The sequence below is a fragment of the Octopus bimaculoides genome, chromosome 2, assembly GCF_001194135.2.
Source record: "Octopus bimaculoides isolate UCB-OBI-ISO-001 chromosome 2, ASM119413v2, whole genome shotgun sequence".
In the NCBI taxonomy this organism is placed as follows: domain Eukaryota; kingdom Metazoa; phylum Mollusca; class Cephalopoda; order Octopoda; family Octopodidae; genus Octopus; species Octopus bimaculoides.
The window spans coordinates 126,260,460-126,281,723 of record NC_068982.1 but is presented as its reverse complement, the minus strand read 5'-3'; the positions used below and the strand labels follow the sequence as shown (position 1 = coordinate 126,281,723).

The following is a 21,264-nucleotide window of genomic DNA, read 5'->3' as shown; positions in this document are numbered from 1 at the left end:
TGTGTGTGTGTGTGTGTGTGTATAAGTTTGTGTGTATATGTTTGTGTGTCTGTGTTTGTCCCCCCAACTTAGCAGTTCAGCAAAAGAAGTCAATAGAATAAGTTCTAGGCTTACAAAGAATAAGTCCTGGGGTCGATTTGCTCGACTAAAGGCAGTGCTCCAGCATGGCCACAGTCAAATGAGTGAAACGAGTAAAAGAGTATAACAGATATCCCATCTCACCGAGAAAACACCCAAACAAAACTCAATGTTTTTACTAACTCGCTGTCATTTTCTAGACATATGATAATTTACTTTTAGTACTTTTGCGCAACCTAATTTCTCTGACTTAGATTATTAACCAGGATAGTAGTTATACAGTGTAAATTGATTTATTATTATCATGTTTATGTAATGCCTGCTCTACTCCTGTAATGTAGAAACTACTCAGTCTTACTCAATAGTATGACTCACTCTGTCAGTTATCTTCTAGTTTTAATTTTTTTTTTTTTTTCATAAATCTTATAGTCAGGTGGGAGGGTAGTGCTCACGACATTTCACAGGGCCTCAGCAGGAAGGAAGATGGGTTCCTCAACAAACACTGTAAGGCCTGGCATTCTTGAAGTTCTGCCAAACCACTTCTCTTGTTTGCCACAATTTTTTCTACACTATCAGATTGTGTGCTCCTCATTTAGCTTCTCTTATTCCTACCAAACTCCTCAGCTCTTTGTCTGTGTATGGGGGCGGGGTCTATTCTAATGTCTTTGTACATCATTCCTAAAAAGGCAGCCTCTTTGATCTTGCCAGCTAACAACATATTGCCTTCTCTTCCAATATGTCAAAGGTGATGGATGTGTCATAAACAACCACCTCCTGTCTCTTTTTAGCTAGTTTTTATGAAAGTCAATTAGAGGAAGAGGAGAAAAGTTTGTACCCAGCATCATTGCAGACCTCTCAGATTGGTGCAGTTGGGGTTCAATTTTGAGCATTTGTTGGTGGATTCCCGGAGAAAAATGTTGGTGGAGGGTTACTGATCTAGAAAGAAGAAACGGTCAAAATATTTGATGCAGGTACTGGGAGTGGAATACTGCAAAAGTGGTGGGAGAACATGTAGTCTTGGGTTGAGGGTGAATGCAGTTAGCTAGGTCAGAGGTATATCTATGAGTGAGAGAAGGAAGAAAAGAGGAAACAGCACATCTATATGCCTGGTTAAAGCTAATTAAGCATATGGCCTTCTTTGGGATGTGGTCTACAGCATTTGTGCTTTATGGTTAGTTAATGGTGATGATTGTCATCAACTGACTAGGGTTGTAGCCTCTCTCAGTCTGAAAGAGGAACCCGATTTTATGTTTGTCGTTTTTGCAATGTTATATGTGAGCAGAATCCTGATTAGCAAAGACTTGTTCATAAACATCCTATACCTTCTGCTCCTCGTACTACCCCACCCTCCATGAGCGCTAGCATCATTCTATTACACCAGCTTGTATGCTTCTCTTTACGAATCCTTCACTGAACACTGTTTTTGAGTTTTTCTCAGCAGAACTAGAACTTTCTTGCACTGTTATTCTGCTTACAATTTCTGTATAGGCACCAACATACAGCAATTAGCAAAGCCCATGAAGATAAAAAAGAAAATATTTTCCGACGTAATGTATGTGTGTGCGTGTGTGGACTTACATTTGTGTGTATACACACGCACATAAAATCTATGCATGTGCACGTACACAAAGGTATGGGTATGGATGGGAGTGCATAGATCTTTTAAGAAACTCCTAAATTATTTGGAAATACAGTTAGAAACATAATTGTAGTGATGCAATGTTCATCGTAAATATCGTAAATTGACGGAGATTTTTTTCAGTGAGTGGGAGGTTTAACTTCGGCCCATACTGAATTTGGCATTGGTGATTGTTATTATTTAATCTCAGGTCGGCTCAGCCCTGAAGCTCTTACTGTCATGTCTCGCCCCCACTCCCATATTCAGGAAACCCGAGGTGGACATCATTATTCAAAATATCCTTCTGTAGGGCGATAATGTTTAAGAATATGGCTGTTATTTCTAGCGTTTTGAGCGACCATTTAGAGGTTTGATATCGGTGGTGGTTGAGAATAAGTCGATGCGTAAAACAGTTTTTAAATACGAAAAAAGTGTTTTCTTGTGTAAACATTTTCTTACAACCTTTTAATCTCTGTCATTTCTAGATGATCGTATTAAAGAATTCTGGAGACGAATGACCAGTACCAGAAATTAAATCACTTTGATTCTTCTAATGATAAATGCTTTTGTACTTTGTTTCGAACCTTCGCTTGCTAGCTGTTATTTTTTTTTTTTAACTAATGTATTATTATTATTTGTTTTGTTCATTCAGTCGTACGTATTCCAAACAGTATTGTTATTACGTAACATAGTTCAAATATACAAACAGCGATCTTTTATTAAGGCTTGTAAACATAAATATTACATATGCCCACGTGTATTGCCATAATTGTATTAACATTTTCGTTTAATTAGCTGTTGTATGCAAGGATTTAACTAAGGGAGCTAACTACATCATCCCCCTCCTCCCACTTATGGTTGGTTGCCTCCCTTATGGACTATTCTCAGCCATTTTATCATCTTCCTACTGCTGGTTAGAATAATTTATTCATTTTATTCTTTATTTATATATATTTATATTTATTTGTTTGCATAGTAAAATTGAAAGAAAAAATTTCAACTCCTTCTTTCATTGTTCAGTGGTAAAAGGGAGTGGTCATTTTATTGTGACAGTTTTATAATGGAAATTAATTTTCACATTAATGAGTATTCATATTAAATTTTATATTGACACATGAGGCCTGGTTAAAACCACTTCTCTGATGCTGATAATGCTATTCTTTTCTTTATTACTTGAAATCTTTACATTTGGAGAAACAATAAGGACCATTTTCCAAACCCTCTGAAATTAGAGTGTAGAATTTCTCTTAGCCAAGTATTAGTGTGTTATTTTTGTACTATATTTATTATTTTTATTAAGGAAGAGTTTATTTGCTTTGAGCACTGTCTGTTGATAGTAATTCAAATACACTGGATTATCTGAACTCCTTACAGTTTAGACCTCATTTTCTTTCAAATTGAAAAAAAAATTAATAAATATTGAACTGATTTAGGTTGGATACCCTGTACCTTCCTCTGATCTTTCTATCCTCAAATGGAACGCCTTGAAAGGGTAGAGTTGATATTCTGGTTTTAATTAGTTGAGAAATTAATATTTTCAAATCTCTAACATGTTTCAGCTAATATATGTATTAAAAAAAAGTAATTAAAACGAGTCTTTAATTATTATTATTATTATTATTATTATTATTATTATTATGTTTCATTATTGCAGATTGTGATTGGGTGGATTTGCTTAACAAACAAAAGACATCCTACCTGCCTCCTTTTTACTCTGTTCTACATTTTGTCATAATTTTAGATACGTTCTTGGCAATACCAAACTTCATATTTGTGAATACTTTCATCCAATCTTTTTTTAATTAACACTTGCACATTGTTTTAAATTCATTCAAGTTTCTGTATTGCTTGCAATCCTTGATGTCATAAATAAACCTTACTTCCTCCATTCCACATTTCATTCTAATAGTTTTATTCTCCAAATTTTAATTTGTTTTCATTTCTTTTAACTTATTTGTGGTAATTTATGCTTCTAACTAACATTTCAGTATTGAAAAAAAAAAAGGAAAAAAAATTCTCATTTAAAAATTAATTTTTCTTTTATTATATTCTGTGGAATATAATAATGTTGAGAGAAATGAGCAAATGAAAATGACTTGTATGTTGGCTGTTTCTGAAAACAACCAATAATATGGCTTGTGATTAAATTTTTAGTCCAATAGTCTTTTCGCTTCATCAGCGTGAATTGTCCAAATTGTTTTTGGTTTACAATTCTGAGATCAACGCTGCTTTACTAATCACCATTTATATAGACATTAAACTTTACTGTGACCTAAACTTGAATATATAAATAAGTAATCCTGCTTAGTTTTAATGGGAAAAGTATTTTTAACAGAGAAAATGCGTGTGTGTGTGTGTGCGTTGATCATTTTCTTAACTTAAGTATTTTTCAAATAATAAATTGTAATAAATTCTTCTATATTTCTAGTTTGGTAGTAATTTTATCACCACAGACAATATAACTTTCATTTCAAATTCACTTTCTCTATATAATTGAGTACCATTTGAGGTACTCAATTTTAGACAGAAAAAAAAAAAAAAAAAAAAAAAAAAAAAAAACAATCTTGTTGAATAAATTTTCTGAAATCACACACACCCCTCGTATTTCGATAAATTGTTGGTTGATGCATTACAAAAATATTAGTGCATCATCGAGGTGCTTTTCCAAAAGAACATTCCAAATTTTATGGCAGTAGTCAGTTTGAATATTATGCAAAATATTTTATTTTCAGAATAAATTTTCTTTTCATTTATTATTTCAATTCAAAATACAATTGCCCCCTTTTAAAGACATTATGTTTTTATGAGAAATACTTTTGCAATAGTACACCTGTTTTTTTTGTAGGCCAAATAATTCACAAATTTTCCGCGACTATAGCTAAACAACCTACATTTGCCAAAGCCAACAAATTTTATTTGCTCTTTGCCCAGAAAAGCACAGATGGTTATAAATAGTTCATTATACTTTGTGTGTATGTATTGGTATGTAGCAGGCATGCAAACTTTCAGATTTACCTAATTGTTTATAAATTGAAAAAAGTGATGAGCAGATTTAATCAATTTTCAACCCTTATTGGAGCTTTATCTGAAGTGTCTGCATGGCATTGCCAACCTTAAAGGTAGCCAATCCATTTATATACACATGAAACCCAGTTATTTCAGAGAACCATTGCTACTAATTATGCTTACCACTTAATAATATAGATGGCTCGTTGTATCATTTTTTTTTTAATATATAGGAGTGGCTGTGTGGTAAGTAGCTTGCTTACCAACCACATGGTTCTGGGTTCAGTCCTACTGCGTGGCACCTTGAGCAAGTGTCTTTTACTATAACCTTGGGCCAATCAAAGCCTTGTGAGTGAATTTGGTAGACAGAAACTGAAAGAAATCCATTGTGTGTGTGTGTATATGTTTGTGTGTCTGTTAGTCCCCACCACCATTGTTTGACAACCGAAGTTGGTGTGTTTATGTCCCCATAATTTAGTGGTTTGGCAAAAAGAAGCTGATAGAATAAGTACTAGGCTTACAAAGAATAAGTCCTGGGGTTTGTTTGTTCAACTAAAAGCAGTGCTCCAGCATGGCCACAGTCAAATGACTGAAACAAGTAAAAAAAGATAAAAGAAAACCTTTATTACATCACCTATCTTTCATCACATTTTAATTTTTACTGAGTAATTTCTTCCTTTTTATCTTTCAGAGCCAAGAAGCAAGCGTCAAAAGAAATCTGTCAATTTTGATAAAGTGACAGTGTTCTATTTTCCTCGTACTCAAGGTTTTACCTGTGTACCTAGCGAAGGTGGTTCCACATTAGGTTAGTTTTGCTGGTTTCTTAATCAATATTTCAGCTGTATTATTGATCTGTTTCAATTGGGTTCTGTTATGTAGATTAAACAAAAGTTATTGTTAGGAGAAATTGTTAGCTATGTTTTTTTCCCTCCCAATTACAGCTTTATAATCTTGTTCAGAACATCCCAAACATTTTAACAGGTTTATTTCTGAAGTTTACTATTTATATTGTTTTGAAGGAATAGAATGTTTCCAATAAATGGTCATGTTTTCTTTAGTCTTACATTGTGATATTTTCAGTATTCTTATATTTATGAAAGGGTAAATTCATTATGACTTTAGAATTTCCATTGTCAAAGCCTAGATGTTGTTTTCAATTTGCCTCTAACACTTTACTAAAGATAATAACGATGTAAATAGATGGCCATTTCAAATTACTGGTCTGGACTTATGCTTGCCTTGAAATTATAATCTCTAATAATATACTTTAATACTTAGGAATTTTGTCTAAAAATTGTAGCATTTCATTTTCAAAAGATTAAAGGAAAATTGTTAAAATATATTTCAGGAAACTTGATAGAACAGATAGAAAGTGTAATATTCATATTCATTTATATATATATATATATGTATGTAGCGAGATCAGAAATCATCATCAGATAAGGAAATAAATGAGATTCCTATACTGAAATGGCAACCAATTGAAAATCGTTGGAACATTCAGATGTATAGGTGCAAGTACAGCTGTATGGTCAAGAAGTTGCTCCAAAACAATGTGGTTTCAAGTTCAGTCCCATTTCACAGCACACTGAGCAAATGTCTCTTCTACTAAAACCCTGGGCCTACCAATGAGGGTACTTGGTAGAAAGGGTGTTACACAGAGGCCCATCATTTGTGTATGTGCATGTGTTTGTCTTCGCCGACACCATTTGATAATGATTTTCATTTGTTTATACTCACCAGTATCTTTGCAGCTTGGTGGGGTGGGGGGCTTATAGAATTAGTACTAGACTTTAAAAAGTAATAGGATTAATTCGGTTTACTACAACCCTCAAGGGGTACCCCAGCATGGCCACAGTCCAATGATCAAAACCAGTAAAGGAGTATTGGTACATATACCTATGTATTGGTTAATTTGTAGGCTAAGGAAAGTTGGTAGAAAAGTTTTACTCTTCAGGAAACAGTCATTATAGTTGAAATAGTATTATTGTCTTTTGTAAGAAATAGAGTCTATATATCTCGTTAACAATATCATCTAGAATTGAAATAGGTTTCACATTTCAGGTTTTGTAGCTGTTTGATTTCAAAGCACAGTTTGTTTCTAGACCATCCTCATTAGTAACATCTCTGTTGCTTAAGCAAAAGGATCCAGATCTAAAACAAATTGAAATAGGTGCCTCACTCACAGGTACAACATAGTGACAGAAGTAAGGTGTGAACTTATAACCTAGTGGTCAGACACATTTTGCATTTTTCCTCCTCCTCTTCCATCATACATTTTTCTAAATTTCATAGTAGTGAAATTGTAGACAACTAATAAACCATGGTTGATTAAGAGCTGATTGGTGCACGTCTCATTAGCAGCATTAGTTTGTGTCTCTAGCGAAAATGATTCTATCCAACTAGATGTGAATGTACATGGTATGGTGATGCAATTCACTGCTGTTGTAATTAGCAGAATCACTATATATTTGGATGTTTTCTTTGTTTGCAGTGACAGGTTCAAATTCTCCTCTTTCAGGTCTGTCATGAGCACTAGAACTAAAAAAGCCAGAGTTTAACCCTTTAGTGTTCAGATTACTCTGACAAATGTAAAGCTTATTTATTTATATTACTTTGAATTAATCCTGTATTATCTCACAGATTTTGAGATTATGACGATTTTATTGTCTATATTTAGAATGACATTGTAGGGTAAGTGTGCAAGACCAGATCTGGTCAGTTTAAACATATAACAGGTGGCATATTTGGGCTGGATATGTCTGGTTTAAATGCTAAAGCATTAACTCAGCTTTCATGGTGTATAAGTTTCACCCATGAGTGTATGAATTTCACCCCTACCCACTAAATGAAATGCTGGTCTGTTGCAGGGTTAACTTCCCAGCTGAATGGACTGGAGCCACGTGAAATGAAGTGTTTTGCTCTAGAACACAAATACACTGCCCAGGAATTGAAGCCACAATCTTATGATCATGAGTGCAACAGCCTAACCATTAGGCCACATGTATTTCAATAGAAATATGGCAATAAAAGGGTTAAATGCTGTGATGAGTCTAGGTTTAAAAATAAATTATATATTACCGTGAAAGTTGGAAAATTACTAGCCCATCGCTACATCATTATGAAATATATGTTTACTCAACAACAAGGGGATTAGTTAGAATAGATGCCTAACTGAAAAGTGGCACCCATAGACTCCATGGTTGAATCTCTTATTCAAGGGGAACAAATTTCCAGTATTAATAATATTGATAAATGCTTTTAGATTAAATTTATTTATTGTTGCTATTACAATTGTTTAATGACCTTATAAAATTTGTATTTTTAATTTCTCTTTTTTTTTTTTTTCTTTTATTATTGTTTTCTAAGGTATGTCTGGCAATCATTCTTATGTGGAAGACTTTACTCTACCTGGTTATGCCAAAGAACAAAAACGAATTCACAAGTTGATACTCAAAGAACAGCAGCAGAATGGTAAAATTATTCCCCCAAGTCGTGTTGCTTTTTTGCGATCCGTTGAAGAGGATAGTGACTCAGCTTCAGAGTCTGAAAGTGACATTGAAGTTGACGAGTATTTTTTCTTGCAACCAGTACCAATCCGCCAGCGCCGGCTAATGCTTCGAGCAGCTGGTGTACGTAAGATTAACAGCCAAGAAAGAGATGAATGCCGACAAATTCGGCAATCACGTGAAATCTGTGGCTGTCAATGTAAAGTGTTTTGTGATCCAGAAACCTGTTCTTGTAGTTTAGCTGGGATCAAGTGTCAAGTTGACCGGCTCTCTTTCCCTTGTGGCTGTAGTAAGGATGCCTGTGGGAATATTGCCGGTCGAATTGAATTCAACCCGATACGGGTTCAGACTCACTTTATTCACACGTTAATGCGGATTGAGCTGGAAAACAAGGAAAAAGAATTGCATCCGGTCCTTACACATAAATCTAACTCAGAAGATTGTAGTGATATCAAAAATACCAATATTGACTTGACAGAATTTAATAGCAACGAACGAGGCAGCTGTCGTGACTGCCAAAATTCAGAGGTTTGTCAGGTGATGATGCATGAAGCCCAGTACGCATCAATGGAGGCAGAGCACCATCAGCAGAATGCTATCCAACATTTTAACCATCAACATCAGTATAAAGATCTGGAGAGTTTACAAGCCAATGGCCATGTTGATGCTCTTCCTCGTGTTCTACTATTTAATGATAGTGATGATGAGATGTATAATACAGAAAATGCTTCTTTGTATGGCTTTAAACAAGACGATAGTTCATATTCCGAAACCAGTGAGTGCTCAAGTGAAAGCAGTGTCAACTTTGATGGCAATGATTATCAAAAGACTTATCAGAGCTTGTCCTCTTTCGACGAGGAAACTAACCAAGAGTATTGTGCTAGTGGCTCAAATGGGATTAATGACAATTCCCATTGCCACCAACAACAGCAGCAGCAAATTCAGCATCAACAACAACAACAACACCATCTTAATAACAATATCAACGCCAATAACAAGCTACATTGTCACCAACAACACTTCACACTCAATGGTAATCTTCATAATGGAGAAACTAATAAATATATTCAGTTGAATAATTCGACATCTGCTTCTTCAGTCTACAAACTGGAACCTGTGTCACATCTGATGAACCCATTAAACAGTCACACATTTGACAGCCAGTCAACACAACCGTCAAGTCAGTCTGCTAATAGTTGGTCAGATGACCAATCACGTTCTATAAACCCGACTCCTTTTTTTGATGAACCCATTTCCATATACGCATCATTGACTGACACTACAACCGATCAACTGGCCACTAACTGTCCAGCTATCTCCTCACATATGAACAATTACAACAACCACCATTCTGAATTCAACCACCACCAAGGGCAAAATATGTCAAAACTACGTAACATGCACAACCATTCTAATGGGGCTTACAATGGCTATAGTATAGATGAATCTCATACAGGGGCATCACCTGGAATCTCGTCTGAACAGTCTCTCATGTCTTTCTATCCATCTAACTCAGATTCCAGTTTACTAACATCGTCCAATGGCAACCCAACATCGGTGCCATCTAGTACAGAAGATATGCAGCTGTTTTCTGAGCAGGATAGTTGCTCTAGTGCATTCCAAGATAATAGTTGTTCTACTTTCAAAACCAACAAGGACTCTTCATGTTTTCAGCATAATGACTCTGGAGGTCAAAACTTTGGGGAAATCATAAAAGAATCAATAGTTGAAACTGTTTCTGCTTAATAAAGGCATAGAAAGTTCCATAGTTGCCTTAAAAAGAGACTGTTTAAAGATTCTTTGAAAGGACAAAGTTTTATTGTAAAGATGTGTAAAATAAAATGCTGGAAGAAAAATGAAAATAAATATAAAGACAAAAACAGATATTAAACAAAAATAAAATTGTTATTCTTTGAGGACAAATAAAATATAATTATATTGATTAAAATATATGGTATCAGATGTGGGAATGGGGTTTGTTGAGACTGAGTCAATAGTTAAAGATCTACTCTGAGTGAATAAAAAAAAATAATAATCACTAAAATGAGTAACTGACTGATTGAAAGACTCCGAATAAACTGCTGAAGTTAGAATTTACTGTTAAGACCATTTAACTTTCATTGAAATATTTTACAACAAATACGTCACACACACACATATAACGCCATAGTTCTGTACTCACATGTGGTAAACAAAATCATAAAACTCCATAATGCTGTGAATGTGGATGGAAATTGCTCCTCCTCTTTTCATTCATTCTTTCTCTCAATAATACTCATGCACACATTCTCACCCATGTTCTCGACGCTCCTACATTCATCTGTCTTATTTCTATTTTTATTTTATAGCTTCACAATCAGAATCTCATTAATGCCCCCCCCCCCACCTCCTTATTCTCTCTCTCTCTCTCTCTCTCTTAGAGTAGGTAAAAAATTATGCCAGTCACTATCGAGAAAGGGTTGTGATGAGAGGAATCGGTTTGCGATCTGACAATTACAGTTTGTGTAAAAAGGAGGATAGAAATAAAAATGAGGCATAGTTGCAAAATTGTTTACATTTCATAATTTATGGATTGTGTAATATCCCATCAGCCCGTCTGATGCTGTAGTTAACATCCCTCTTACTTTACCTTTGTCTCTCAATCATTCTCATTCCTTGTCTTCTCTTTCTATCAATTTCCCTATCCCTACTTTTAGTCTTCCTCTTGCTCCCTCTCTCCCTTTCTCTGTCCTTCCTTCTCTCTTGTCCCCTACTCTTATACTCTCCTCGTTTCCGCCTCTACTTCGCTGATCCACCAGTCTACTTCATACACACATACACACACACACTTTGTCCTGTCCTTCCCTTTCCAATCTCCCAAACCAGTTTTGTTTATAGCACCATAAGCTCCAAGATAAACAATCCTGGACTCCATATCATTGCCATTCACAATCACCTCATCCTTTGACCAATCACAGTTCCCATCATATCAATGGAATTCCTCATATACATCTAAACAATCCGTTCAACCCTTTTCCCAAACACATTTCGTGTGTGTGTGCGTGCATGCATATATTCTCATTTGTATATGCATGCATGCTCATGTATGTATATTCATGCATCCATGTGTGACAGCTCTCTATTCACACTTACTTTTGCCTTTCTTACCTTCTTTTACTCCTATTCATACCTCTCTCTCTCTCATATTCCCCTCTCTGCTCTCACATACTGTCCCTTCTTTCACCATTTCCCTATTTATTCCTCATTAGTCTCTATTCCCCTCCTCACCACACAATCATTTTAGCTTCTATATTCTATATAAAAAGAGAGAAAAAAAACATAATATAACGTTTAACAAAGAAATTAATTTTTTCAAATACATTCAAGAAAAATAGATTTTAAAGAGAAAAAACTTTTGTTTGTTTTTTTTTTAAACATGTAAACAAAATACGTGTGTGTGTGTGCATGTACACATACATGCACACACATGCATCAACATAAACATACTTTTAAGTATTTTATTGAATGTGAAAAATAAAAGGAACACCCCCATTCCAACCCTTGTTTATGAGAACCTGCCAAAACTCTTCATTGTCTCATTGAATGCTTTTGTTTTATTTTTTATTGTTTTTGTTTTTTTACCCTTTGTTTCAGTTTTTCCCAAATAATTATTACATAGCGGAACCAGTAACTATAGTTATTCCTTGTCTTAGTTCCCAACTGCTGTACATCTCTGTATTCTTTGAATCTTAGAACTTTGCCAAACTACTTGTTCTCTGCATTCAATTACTCCTCCAACACTTTTTTTTTTCCTTATGTTCTTAATTCCATAGATTTAAAATGAATTTATTAAAAAACTATCGGGATTGATATGATCAACATGCCCTTACCTCAACATTTCAGGCCTTGTGCTTAATGCTGCATAGAGCTGGCCGAATTGTTAGCATACCAAACAGAATACTTCATGGCATTTCTTTTGGCCTTCTGTTCTGAATTCAAATTCCACCGAGGTCAACTTTGTCTTTCATCCTTTTGGGGTTGATAAAATGAAGTAACTGAGCGACAGGGTTGATGTAACTGACTAGTCTCCACCCACAAAAATTTCAGGCCATGGGTGCTATAGCAGAAAGGATTATTATTATTATCAAGGTGACAAGCTGGCAGAATCATTAACTTGGCAGGCAAAATGCTTAGCGACATTTTGTCCACCTTTAAGATCTGAGTTCAAATTCTGCAGAGGTCAGCTTTGCCTTTCAAATCCTTTTAGGGTTGATAATATAAGTACCAAAATTTGAAACCATTATTATTATTATTATAATTGTTTGAGAGTAGCACATGCCATTAAGTTACATGAAGCCCAATATACCCATCATGACTACCTATTTGATAAGGGTACACCAGGCACATGCATCAACTATATGTGCATCGCATGATGATACATATCAAGATAAAAAAAGCGCATGGCTTTGCAGGTGGGGTCCAGTTAGAATTTTCTTCAGGTCGAGTAGCCCATCCCACTCAAAAAGTCCTTGAATAAGCTTTAAGGATGATGAACAAAATACCCATCTTTTCAGAGGTTAATTATTCAAATCCCAAAGAATTCTTTTCAACACATGGGTTATGATGCTCTCCCATTACTTCTGCTTGATCAGAGATGCACATATTGTCAACCACTAAGGAACATGCTCAACTCGTTAAGGTCAAGACTGACAAGCAAATCAGAATATTTGTTGTAGCCCATTTTTTAATTCCAAAACAAAACATGTACATGATAGCACTTCCAATCATTTAAGATCAAAAGCCATGAGAGCTATTGCCTGGTACTGCATCAGAGCATTTATTATTATTATTTAAGCTACTAAGCATGTGAAGGCACATGGTTCAGTGGTTAGAGTGTTGAGCTAACGATCGTGAGGTTGTGAGTTCGATTCCCAGACCAGGCTGCATGTTGTGTTCTTGAGCAAGACACTTTATTTCACGTTGCTCCAGTTCACTCAGCTGTAGAAATGAGTTGCAACATCACTGGTGCCAAGCTTTATTGGCCTTTGCTTTTCCCTGGGATGACATCGGTGGCATGGAGAAGGGAGGCTGGTAACCATGGGTGACTGCTGGTCTTCCATAAAAACAACCCTTGGTTGTGTGTTTGCCGGTGAGGCGACTTTCCACCTAGACTTGTAACCCAGTGGGGAACCTCTTAGGTGCACCCATGGGTATTCATGACCGACAAGCTGACAGAAACATTGGAACATCAGAAACAATGCTTTGTGGCATATGTTTCAGCACTTTACATTCAGTTCAGATCCCACCAAGATCAACTTTGATCTTCAGCTCTAATGAGTTGATAAGATAATGTACCAGTCAAGTATAGGGTGGATGATATTGACTAACTCCTCCTCCTTTTTCAAAATTACTGCCCTTGTGTCTAAATCAGAAGTCATTATCATTTATTATTATTTAGTTGAATTTTCTGTTCTGAGATCCTTTTATCCTGTAGTGTTTGGCAGGGTCAATAAAGATAAAGAACCAGTCCTATAGTGGAGTTGATATCAGCTGTTCCCTCAACCAATTGTGTGACCTTGTGCTTTTGTTAGAAATCCTTGATATTGGTTTCAAATTTTGGAACAAGGTCAAAATGTTCAGAGGAGAGATAAGTCAATTACATTGACCCTGAAAGGATGAAAGCCAAAGCTGACTTTGGCAAAATTTTAAATCGGAACATAAAGACAGGCAAAATGTCAATAAGGGTTTTACCTGATGTGATAATGATTCTTCCTGCTCATCACCTTAATATTGGTTCACATTTGTGTTCAGTGTTGGTGTTGACAACTTGAAAATTCAAATGTCTCTTCCCATCATGCATCATTCAAAATATTTCTCTAAGAACATTACCATTTCCAAGTGATGCTGATGTTTATCTCTCGTTGTTTGTTGCTTGTTATTATTTATAGTTGTTTGAAGTAGACGGGAAGCTATTTTTTCAGAATTAGTTTCAGAGCCATAAATAACTATTATTTGTACCACACTCATCGTCCTCTATCACATTTTTGAATACTTGGCAATATAATGGTCTCCAAGTATAGCACCATCAATAATAAAACAATCATTCATTTGCTTCTTTATTGACAATCAAATCAGGTTTTATGTGTTTCATGTATGACTCAGTCTGTTTATATGTTAACATCACAAGAATTTTTTTTTTTTTTTGCCATTCATTCTGCATCCTAGTGCCCCTTTGATTTCACGATGGTATCCTCCATAAACCCATTTTGTCAGCATAGATTCCAATGGTGATTGGAATACACTCTGTCTTAGTAGCTTTTTTAATACTTCCTTGCAAGCATTCAAGTATTTTGTAACCTCTGACATGTGATTAACATTTCCATCTTTACGTGCAATGCTGACTTCGGTAAAAGTCTCTCAGGTCTTGTCATAGGCCCTAGGACTCATAAAGGTGGAGAACCTGGTTTCCAGGGCATATAATTGATTAAGATCACAACAGTCCCTCCTGGATGGGACACTGGTCCATCATGATTAACTTCCCACTCAAAGTTGAGTGGACTAGAGCGAAAGGAAATAAAAGTATTTTGCTTAAAAACACAATGCATCGCCCAGCCTGGGAATCAAAACCACAATCTTATGATTGCGAGTCCAATACCCTAACCACTACGCTGCATTCCTTCACAAAAGTCTCTTAGATGTAAATACCATTCTTCACTGAGTTTTGCATTGAGTGTTGGATTTTGAGCTGCTTCCGAAAAAGTTGTATTTCCTTCTTCAAATCTCCTTTGCAAAATCAATTTCAGGATTCCTTTCTCTTAAAACTTTTGTTTCTCTTTGAAAGTATCCATGATGTGGCATGTTTTCTTTTGTCTCTAAACCCTTCTTTTTTTGTTTCTAATTGTACTTCATATTGTACATTATGTCTCATGTTATTTCTGTCTAGATCAACAGCAGGTGCCACATACACAGGTGTAACATTTCTTTATTTTTTATATATAATAAATCTAGGTTTCTTCTTTTATTCACTGTACATTTCTTTTTTTAACATTTATTAAACTCCCTCCAGATTTTCTTCTCATTGGAATGAAGTCTTACAAAATGAATCATGGATGAAGAAGGTTGCCATACTTTGCTATGATAACTCTAGTAACCCCATCTATACTATCTAACTATTCAATTCTACTTTTGACTAAATAATAATAATTTTATTATATCACACAGTCCTGTTATTGAATGGACCAAGTCTTCAAGCATTCAACTTTGTTTTGAAAATAGTGTTAACCTCCTACCCTCTCTCCATATATATAAGAGCTATCCTCTCAACATCACTTATTTGTTTTCGTGGGTGTTTATATTTCATGACCATTTTACATGTTTTCATTGTTAGCCTAGCACATTGTTATCTTCAGTGCAGGCATCAGTAGCTTCAATAAGAGTTTGATTGTTCTTCATCTTGATCAAAGATCTTAAGATTATTCACGAACAAAAGGTGACTGAGCTCAGAGCTATCCTTTCAAAGTTTATATCCAATTCCACTATCATATAAAGTCATTGATAATGGAATTAAGGCAAATGAGGAGAAAAGCAGTTCCACTGTGATGTTATGACTCTCTTCGACAGATCCAATGTACTCATTATCTGCCTCCACCATGACATACTTTATGATGTTGAGTCAATTTGGCTGCTAGAAATAGCAACCAAGTCTCTTGAATCACACACTGCTGTCTTCAAAAGAAAAACCAACTGTAAGATATATTAGATAATGTAGCCTGAATAAACAAGGTGGTCACATCGAGAATGCTTTTTGATCATTGGTCTGTTCAATCAGAGTTGACCTGGGGTTAAACACCATCTTGATGACTGAATTGATGATAATACCAAGCATTTTGAGGTTGTCTGTAATCCAGGAGTATGGAATTATATATTATGCTTTCTAAAGAATCAATCCCAGTTTTTATAAGCTTTGTTAGTCATATATTTCTCATCACAATTGTGCCAATTAAAGGATGGACTAATGTTTTAACTACAAATTTTTCCATAAAGAAATTCAAACGTTTTGAGTTGCTAATTGCCAGTCATATGTTCTTTACATACATTCTTCATTATCAGAGTTGTTCTTCTCTGTAGAGTTCTATAAGGCATTTAGTTTCCATTCACACTATGTTTGTTTGCAAAAACCATCTGAAGATGAAATATTTCATCTAATACCTTTGTATACCACTAGATCCATGAACTTCCCATTTCGATATATCTTTTACTCTTCTTGCTAGAGTGTACTCACTTGTCTTTTGACAGACTTCATCCATCATGCATTATTGTTGTTTCCCATAGCTCTGACCAGAGTACTGAGCTCATTTGGAGAAACAATATCTTGAAGAATTGATTTTAAGAATATATATTACAGAAATGTGTGCATTTTTGGCCAAGATGGCTGATTTCTATAAGACAGGGTAATAGTTAACTGAAACAATCCAGTCTGCTGTAGTTAAATGTTATCAACTGCGTGAAGAGAACAATCTGCTCTGTTTGAACTGTATTATTCTCTTAGAATATTTCATCACCTTGTTGACTTCAGCTATCAGTCACAGCTTGATTTCTTCCAGTGCGAGTAGGAAAACCTTTTCTATTTGGTGTTATATTTTGCTTCTTATAATGTACATTATTCAGCATACTTTTAAACCCCTACCAAACTCATACCATCACTCACTTCTATTAAGATTTTTCCAAAGTATTTTTATGACATTTTCCAGCCTTCTCTTCTACCTTGCCAAATTTCATTCTTTCCTGTTTCACATCACTTTACTCAGCAAGGCAAACCAAAATTCAAATCATCCATTTAGTGTTTGTGATATTCTGTGTTAGAAAGTGTGTCAGCCTTAGCCTTGAGAGTTAATGTATTGGAGGCTAAGTAGTCCCTGCAGGTTTCTCTTTGTTATATTCACCCTAATTTTCTAGTTCCTCCTCTTGTTTCTGTTGTCTCTATGCCAATCTCAATATGGTTGTCAATATTTTAAAAATTATCCGGTGTATTTAATGATTCACTTGTTTTGTTTGTATCTGGAGCTTGATTTTGCTGGGAATTTTTTGTTCCTGCTTCTACATTTGTGTCATTTGATGGCTGTCTTAATTACATGAACACGATTTTTTCCTATACATCTAGTGTTGTCCTAAGATTTCCTTTTCCTTGTAATTAGCCTTGTATAGAACATTTAATGGCTCTCTAACTCCAGTCATTTTACCATGTATGTATGCATATATATATATATATACCATTTTATTTTATACTCTGTATAACAGTCTCTCAAGGTGAGATACATGCTCCACTAATGGCGCATTAGTTGTTGGCACTCCGTCGCTAACGACATCGAGGGTTCCAGTTGATCCAATCAACGGAACAGCCTGCTCATGAAATTAACGTGCAAGTGGCTGAGCACTCCACTGACACGTGTACCCTTAACGTAGTTCTCGGGGATATTCATCGTGACACAGTGTGACAAGGCTGACCCTTTGAATTACAGGCACAACAGAAACAGGAAGTAAGAGTGAGAGAAAGTTGTGGTGAAAGAGTACAGCAGGGTTCGCCACCATCCCCTGCCGGAGCCTCGTGGAGCTTTAGGTGTTTTCGCTCAATAAACACTCACAACGCCTGGTCTGGGAATCGAAACCACGATCCTATGACCGCAAGTCTGCTGCCCTAACCACTGGGCCATTGCGCCTCCACGGCGCATTAGTAACAAGTAAATTAAAGCTTGCTTTGTGTGTGTGTGTATCACCCAGTACACTCTATAATGTGGTAGATGTTTGGAAGGGCATCCAGCCAGAAAACATTCCAAAGCAGACATCGGAGCTTGGCATAGTCCTTTGTCTTGCCAGATCCTGTCAAACTGTCCAACTCATGTCAGCATGGAAAAGAGACATTAAATCATGACTATGTTCGGTTCATTTATGGTGAGCTCTGTAACAAAAAGAGTTGAGAAACACTTCTATTGTATACATTGCTTTGTCTGTCAGTCAGTATTATCACAACATGGTTGTTCTCTCTCTTCAAAATTGGTCAATTGTGATATTTTCACTTCCACTGTTTTTTAAATCAACAATTAATGATTGTCATGAGCTGAAAGCATTTTTTTACAAGGGCTTTCCTTCCTTCCGGGAGCTTTTATCTTAACTGCCATCCAAAATGAATGCTGTTGGAACTTTGCTTTGCAGATCCCAGCATTTTAATTGACATCACTTACCTTCCAATAATTTAGTTATGTTCCATATTAATCTATTATTTCTTTTCTATTTCTTATGTTTTTAGAATCTATTTTTATTTAGTTTCAAATAAAATATCAAAGTCCCTAAAATGTTGGGGAATATATAGTGTACATCATGTCTAAGACTAATATGATTACTCTTAGTGTATGTTGATATACATTATTGGGAAGTTGCTGTTAAAATATGGTTGCTTAGAGGGTTATTAGTTCTATAATCAATGTTTCACCTGCTGTTTACTTAAGTTGCTTCATTTTTCAATTGTTGTTATTTTCCTCTAGTCTTTTGGTTATTTTTCATGTTCAGTTGTTGTGGTCCTTTATTATTATTATTATTATTAAGGTGGCGAGCTAGCATAATTGTTAGCATTCCAGACAAAATGCTTAGCCGCATTTCATTCGTCCTTGTGTTTTGAGTTCAAATTCCACCGAGGTCGACTTTGCCTTTTATCCTTTCAGGGTCGAGGAAATAAGTACCAGTTGAGCACTGGGGTCGATGTAATCGACTATCCCCGCTCCCTCAAATTTAAGGCCTTGTACTTACTGTAGATAGGATTCTTATTATTGTTATTAAAGGCTGCGAGTTGGCAGAATCGTTAGCACACTGGGCAAAATGCTTAGCAGTATTTCACCCATCACTACATCCCGAGTTCAAATTCGTTGAGGTTAACTTTGCTTTTCAGGGTCGATGTAATCAACTCATCCCCACCTCCCCCAAGTTGCCCTTGTGGCAAAAATTTGAAATAATAATAATAATAATTATTATTATTATTATTATTATTATTAAAGCAACAAGTTGGGTGAATTGTTAGCATGCCAGGCAAGATCCTAAGTAGCATCTCTTCAGGCTTTATGTTCTGAGTTCAAATTCTGCCAAGGTTGACTTTACATTTTATTCTTTTAAAGTTGATAAAATAAAGTACCAATTGATCATTGGGATTGGTGTAATTGACTAACCTCACTTCCTGAAAATTTCAGGCCCTGCATCTATTGCAGAGAGAATTATTTTTAAGAATCATTATCAAGCTGGACAAAATGCTTAGTGGCATTTCGCTTTTCACCTTCTGGAATCAAGGATGCAAACATTGAGGGGCAAGCCAAACATCTCATGCCCATGATAAAATGTATTTTTGCTTCATAAGGAAGTTTAGGTTCTTCTCATTATTATTTTCAAATTCTGTTATGGTCAACTTTGCTTTTCATCCTTTCGGGGTTGATGATAAATTAAGTACCAGTGAAACATGGGTTGATGTAATCAACTATCCCCCTCCCCCAAATTTCAGGCCTTGTGCCTAAGGTAGAAAGGATTATTACCTCCGCCTTAGTGAAAGCAGAGGATTGTTTTCAGTCATGTTTGTTTGCCCATGGACAAGATATCTCCAGAACCACCAGATGGATTTAGATGAAACTTTCAGGGATGTTTGGCTTCATGACTGGCACAAACTGATTAGATTTTGGGATCGATCTGGTACTGGACAAGGATTCTGGATTATTTTTCCTGTTTTTTTTTTGAGAGCAGTCTGGTTCATTTTTAGTATTCTTGTTTGTGAGAGCAGTCGAGTTTATTTCAGATATTCTCATTTTAAAATTCATCTCTGGCTAATCGTTGAGAAGACATTGGTGTTGCCTTGGTGGAGGTTTGCACTCTCTGAATGCTCTTGTTATTATTACTATTATTAAGGCAGTTTGCTGGCAGAATTGTTAGCATGCCAGGCACGTTCAGAGTTCAAATTCCACCAAGGTCACCCTAGCCTTTCATCCTTTTGGGGATGATTAAATAAGTACCAGTTGAACACTGGGATTTGATGTAATCGACTTCCTTCTCCCAAAATTGCTGGTTTCGTGATGGAATTCAAAATTATTATTATTGCAGTCTGTTTATACATGCCTGTAAGTTTTCATGACTACAACAGAGAAGCAGCATGGCAAACTTTGTCAAAGTGAGACAAACCACTGTTGTTTTGGGATAAGTACCAGTAATGTACTCGGGTCAATTTGATCAACTATACCCCTTGCTCTTTCCTAACATGTGGAGTTTCTTCCACCACCAAATCCCCCCCCCCTGCTCTCTCTCTCTCCTACTGAAGCAGCCATGTATCAAAGCCACCTCCTTCAATACTAATTGCTCTCTCAGTTGAGGGATCTTGTCTTGTAAGCTATTTGGTTACCTCACCGCTGCTGGTGCCTCATAAAAAGCACTCGATACACTGTAAAATGGTTGATATTAAGAAGGGTATCCAGCCATTGGAAACATGCCAAAGCCGACAGTCAAGCTTGGTGCCGTCTTTTGACTTGCCAGCTCCTGTCAAACCGGCCAACCCATGACAACAAGGAAAATGGATATTAAATGATGATGATGATGATAAATGGCAAATCATACTGAACAGAGATGATAACCTTCTGGTGAACTAAGTTTGCTAGCCAGTTTCTCTAATCCTAATTGAAACCATTTCAATTTACATAGCTAATGTCCTTAAGAGAGACATGACCATGACAGCATACTATTACCTCACTTCTCGAAAATCCTTAGTCTTAATGACACCTAAAAGAAACAATTATTGTTATCATTTTTTTTTTTTTTTTTAAATAAAAGATCTGTTATCCTTCCACCAGTTATAAAAACAAAAATAAATGCAATCTAACAAGTTATTGTTACAGAAGCCTATTAATGAGAAATCTGACAAACTCAGCTATTTTACTCATTGCTTCTTTTCCAAACCATAATTCCACCCAAGCCGCTTTGTGTATGTGTGTGTGTGTGTGTGTGTATGTATGTATATATATATATATATATATATATATATATATATATATATGT

The 21,264-nt window shown here is 35.7% G+C and overlaps 1 protein-coding gene across 5 annotated transcripts in view; it reads left to right on the top strand.

Annotated features, from left to right (window-relative positions):
* Positions 1-21,216, top strand: part of LOC106871219 (cysteine/serine-rich nuclear protein 3) — a 186,535-nt gene extending 165,319 nt beyond the window's left edge. For all 5 annotated transcript variants that reach the window (XM_014917568.2, XM_014917567.2, XM_014917570.2 and 2 more), the window contains 2 exons: positions 5,394-5,507; positions 8,072-21,216. In XM_014917568.2, coding sequence (XP_014773054.1) covers positions 5,394-5,507; positions 8,072-9,957 — 2,000 coding nt within the window. In that variant the 3' untranslated portion in view covers positions 9,958-21,216. The remainder of the gene's footprint in view (positions 1-5,393; positions 5,508-8,071) is intronic.
* The last annotated feature ends 48 nt before the right edge of the window (positions 21,217-21,264 follow it).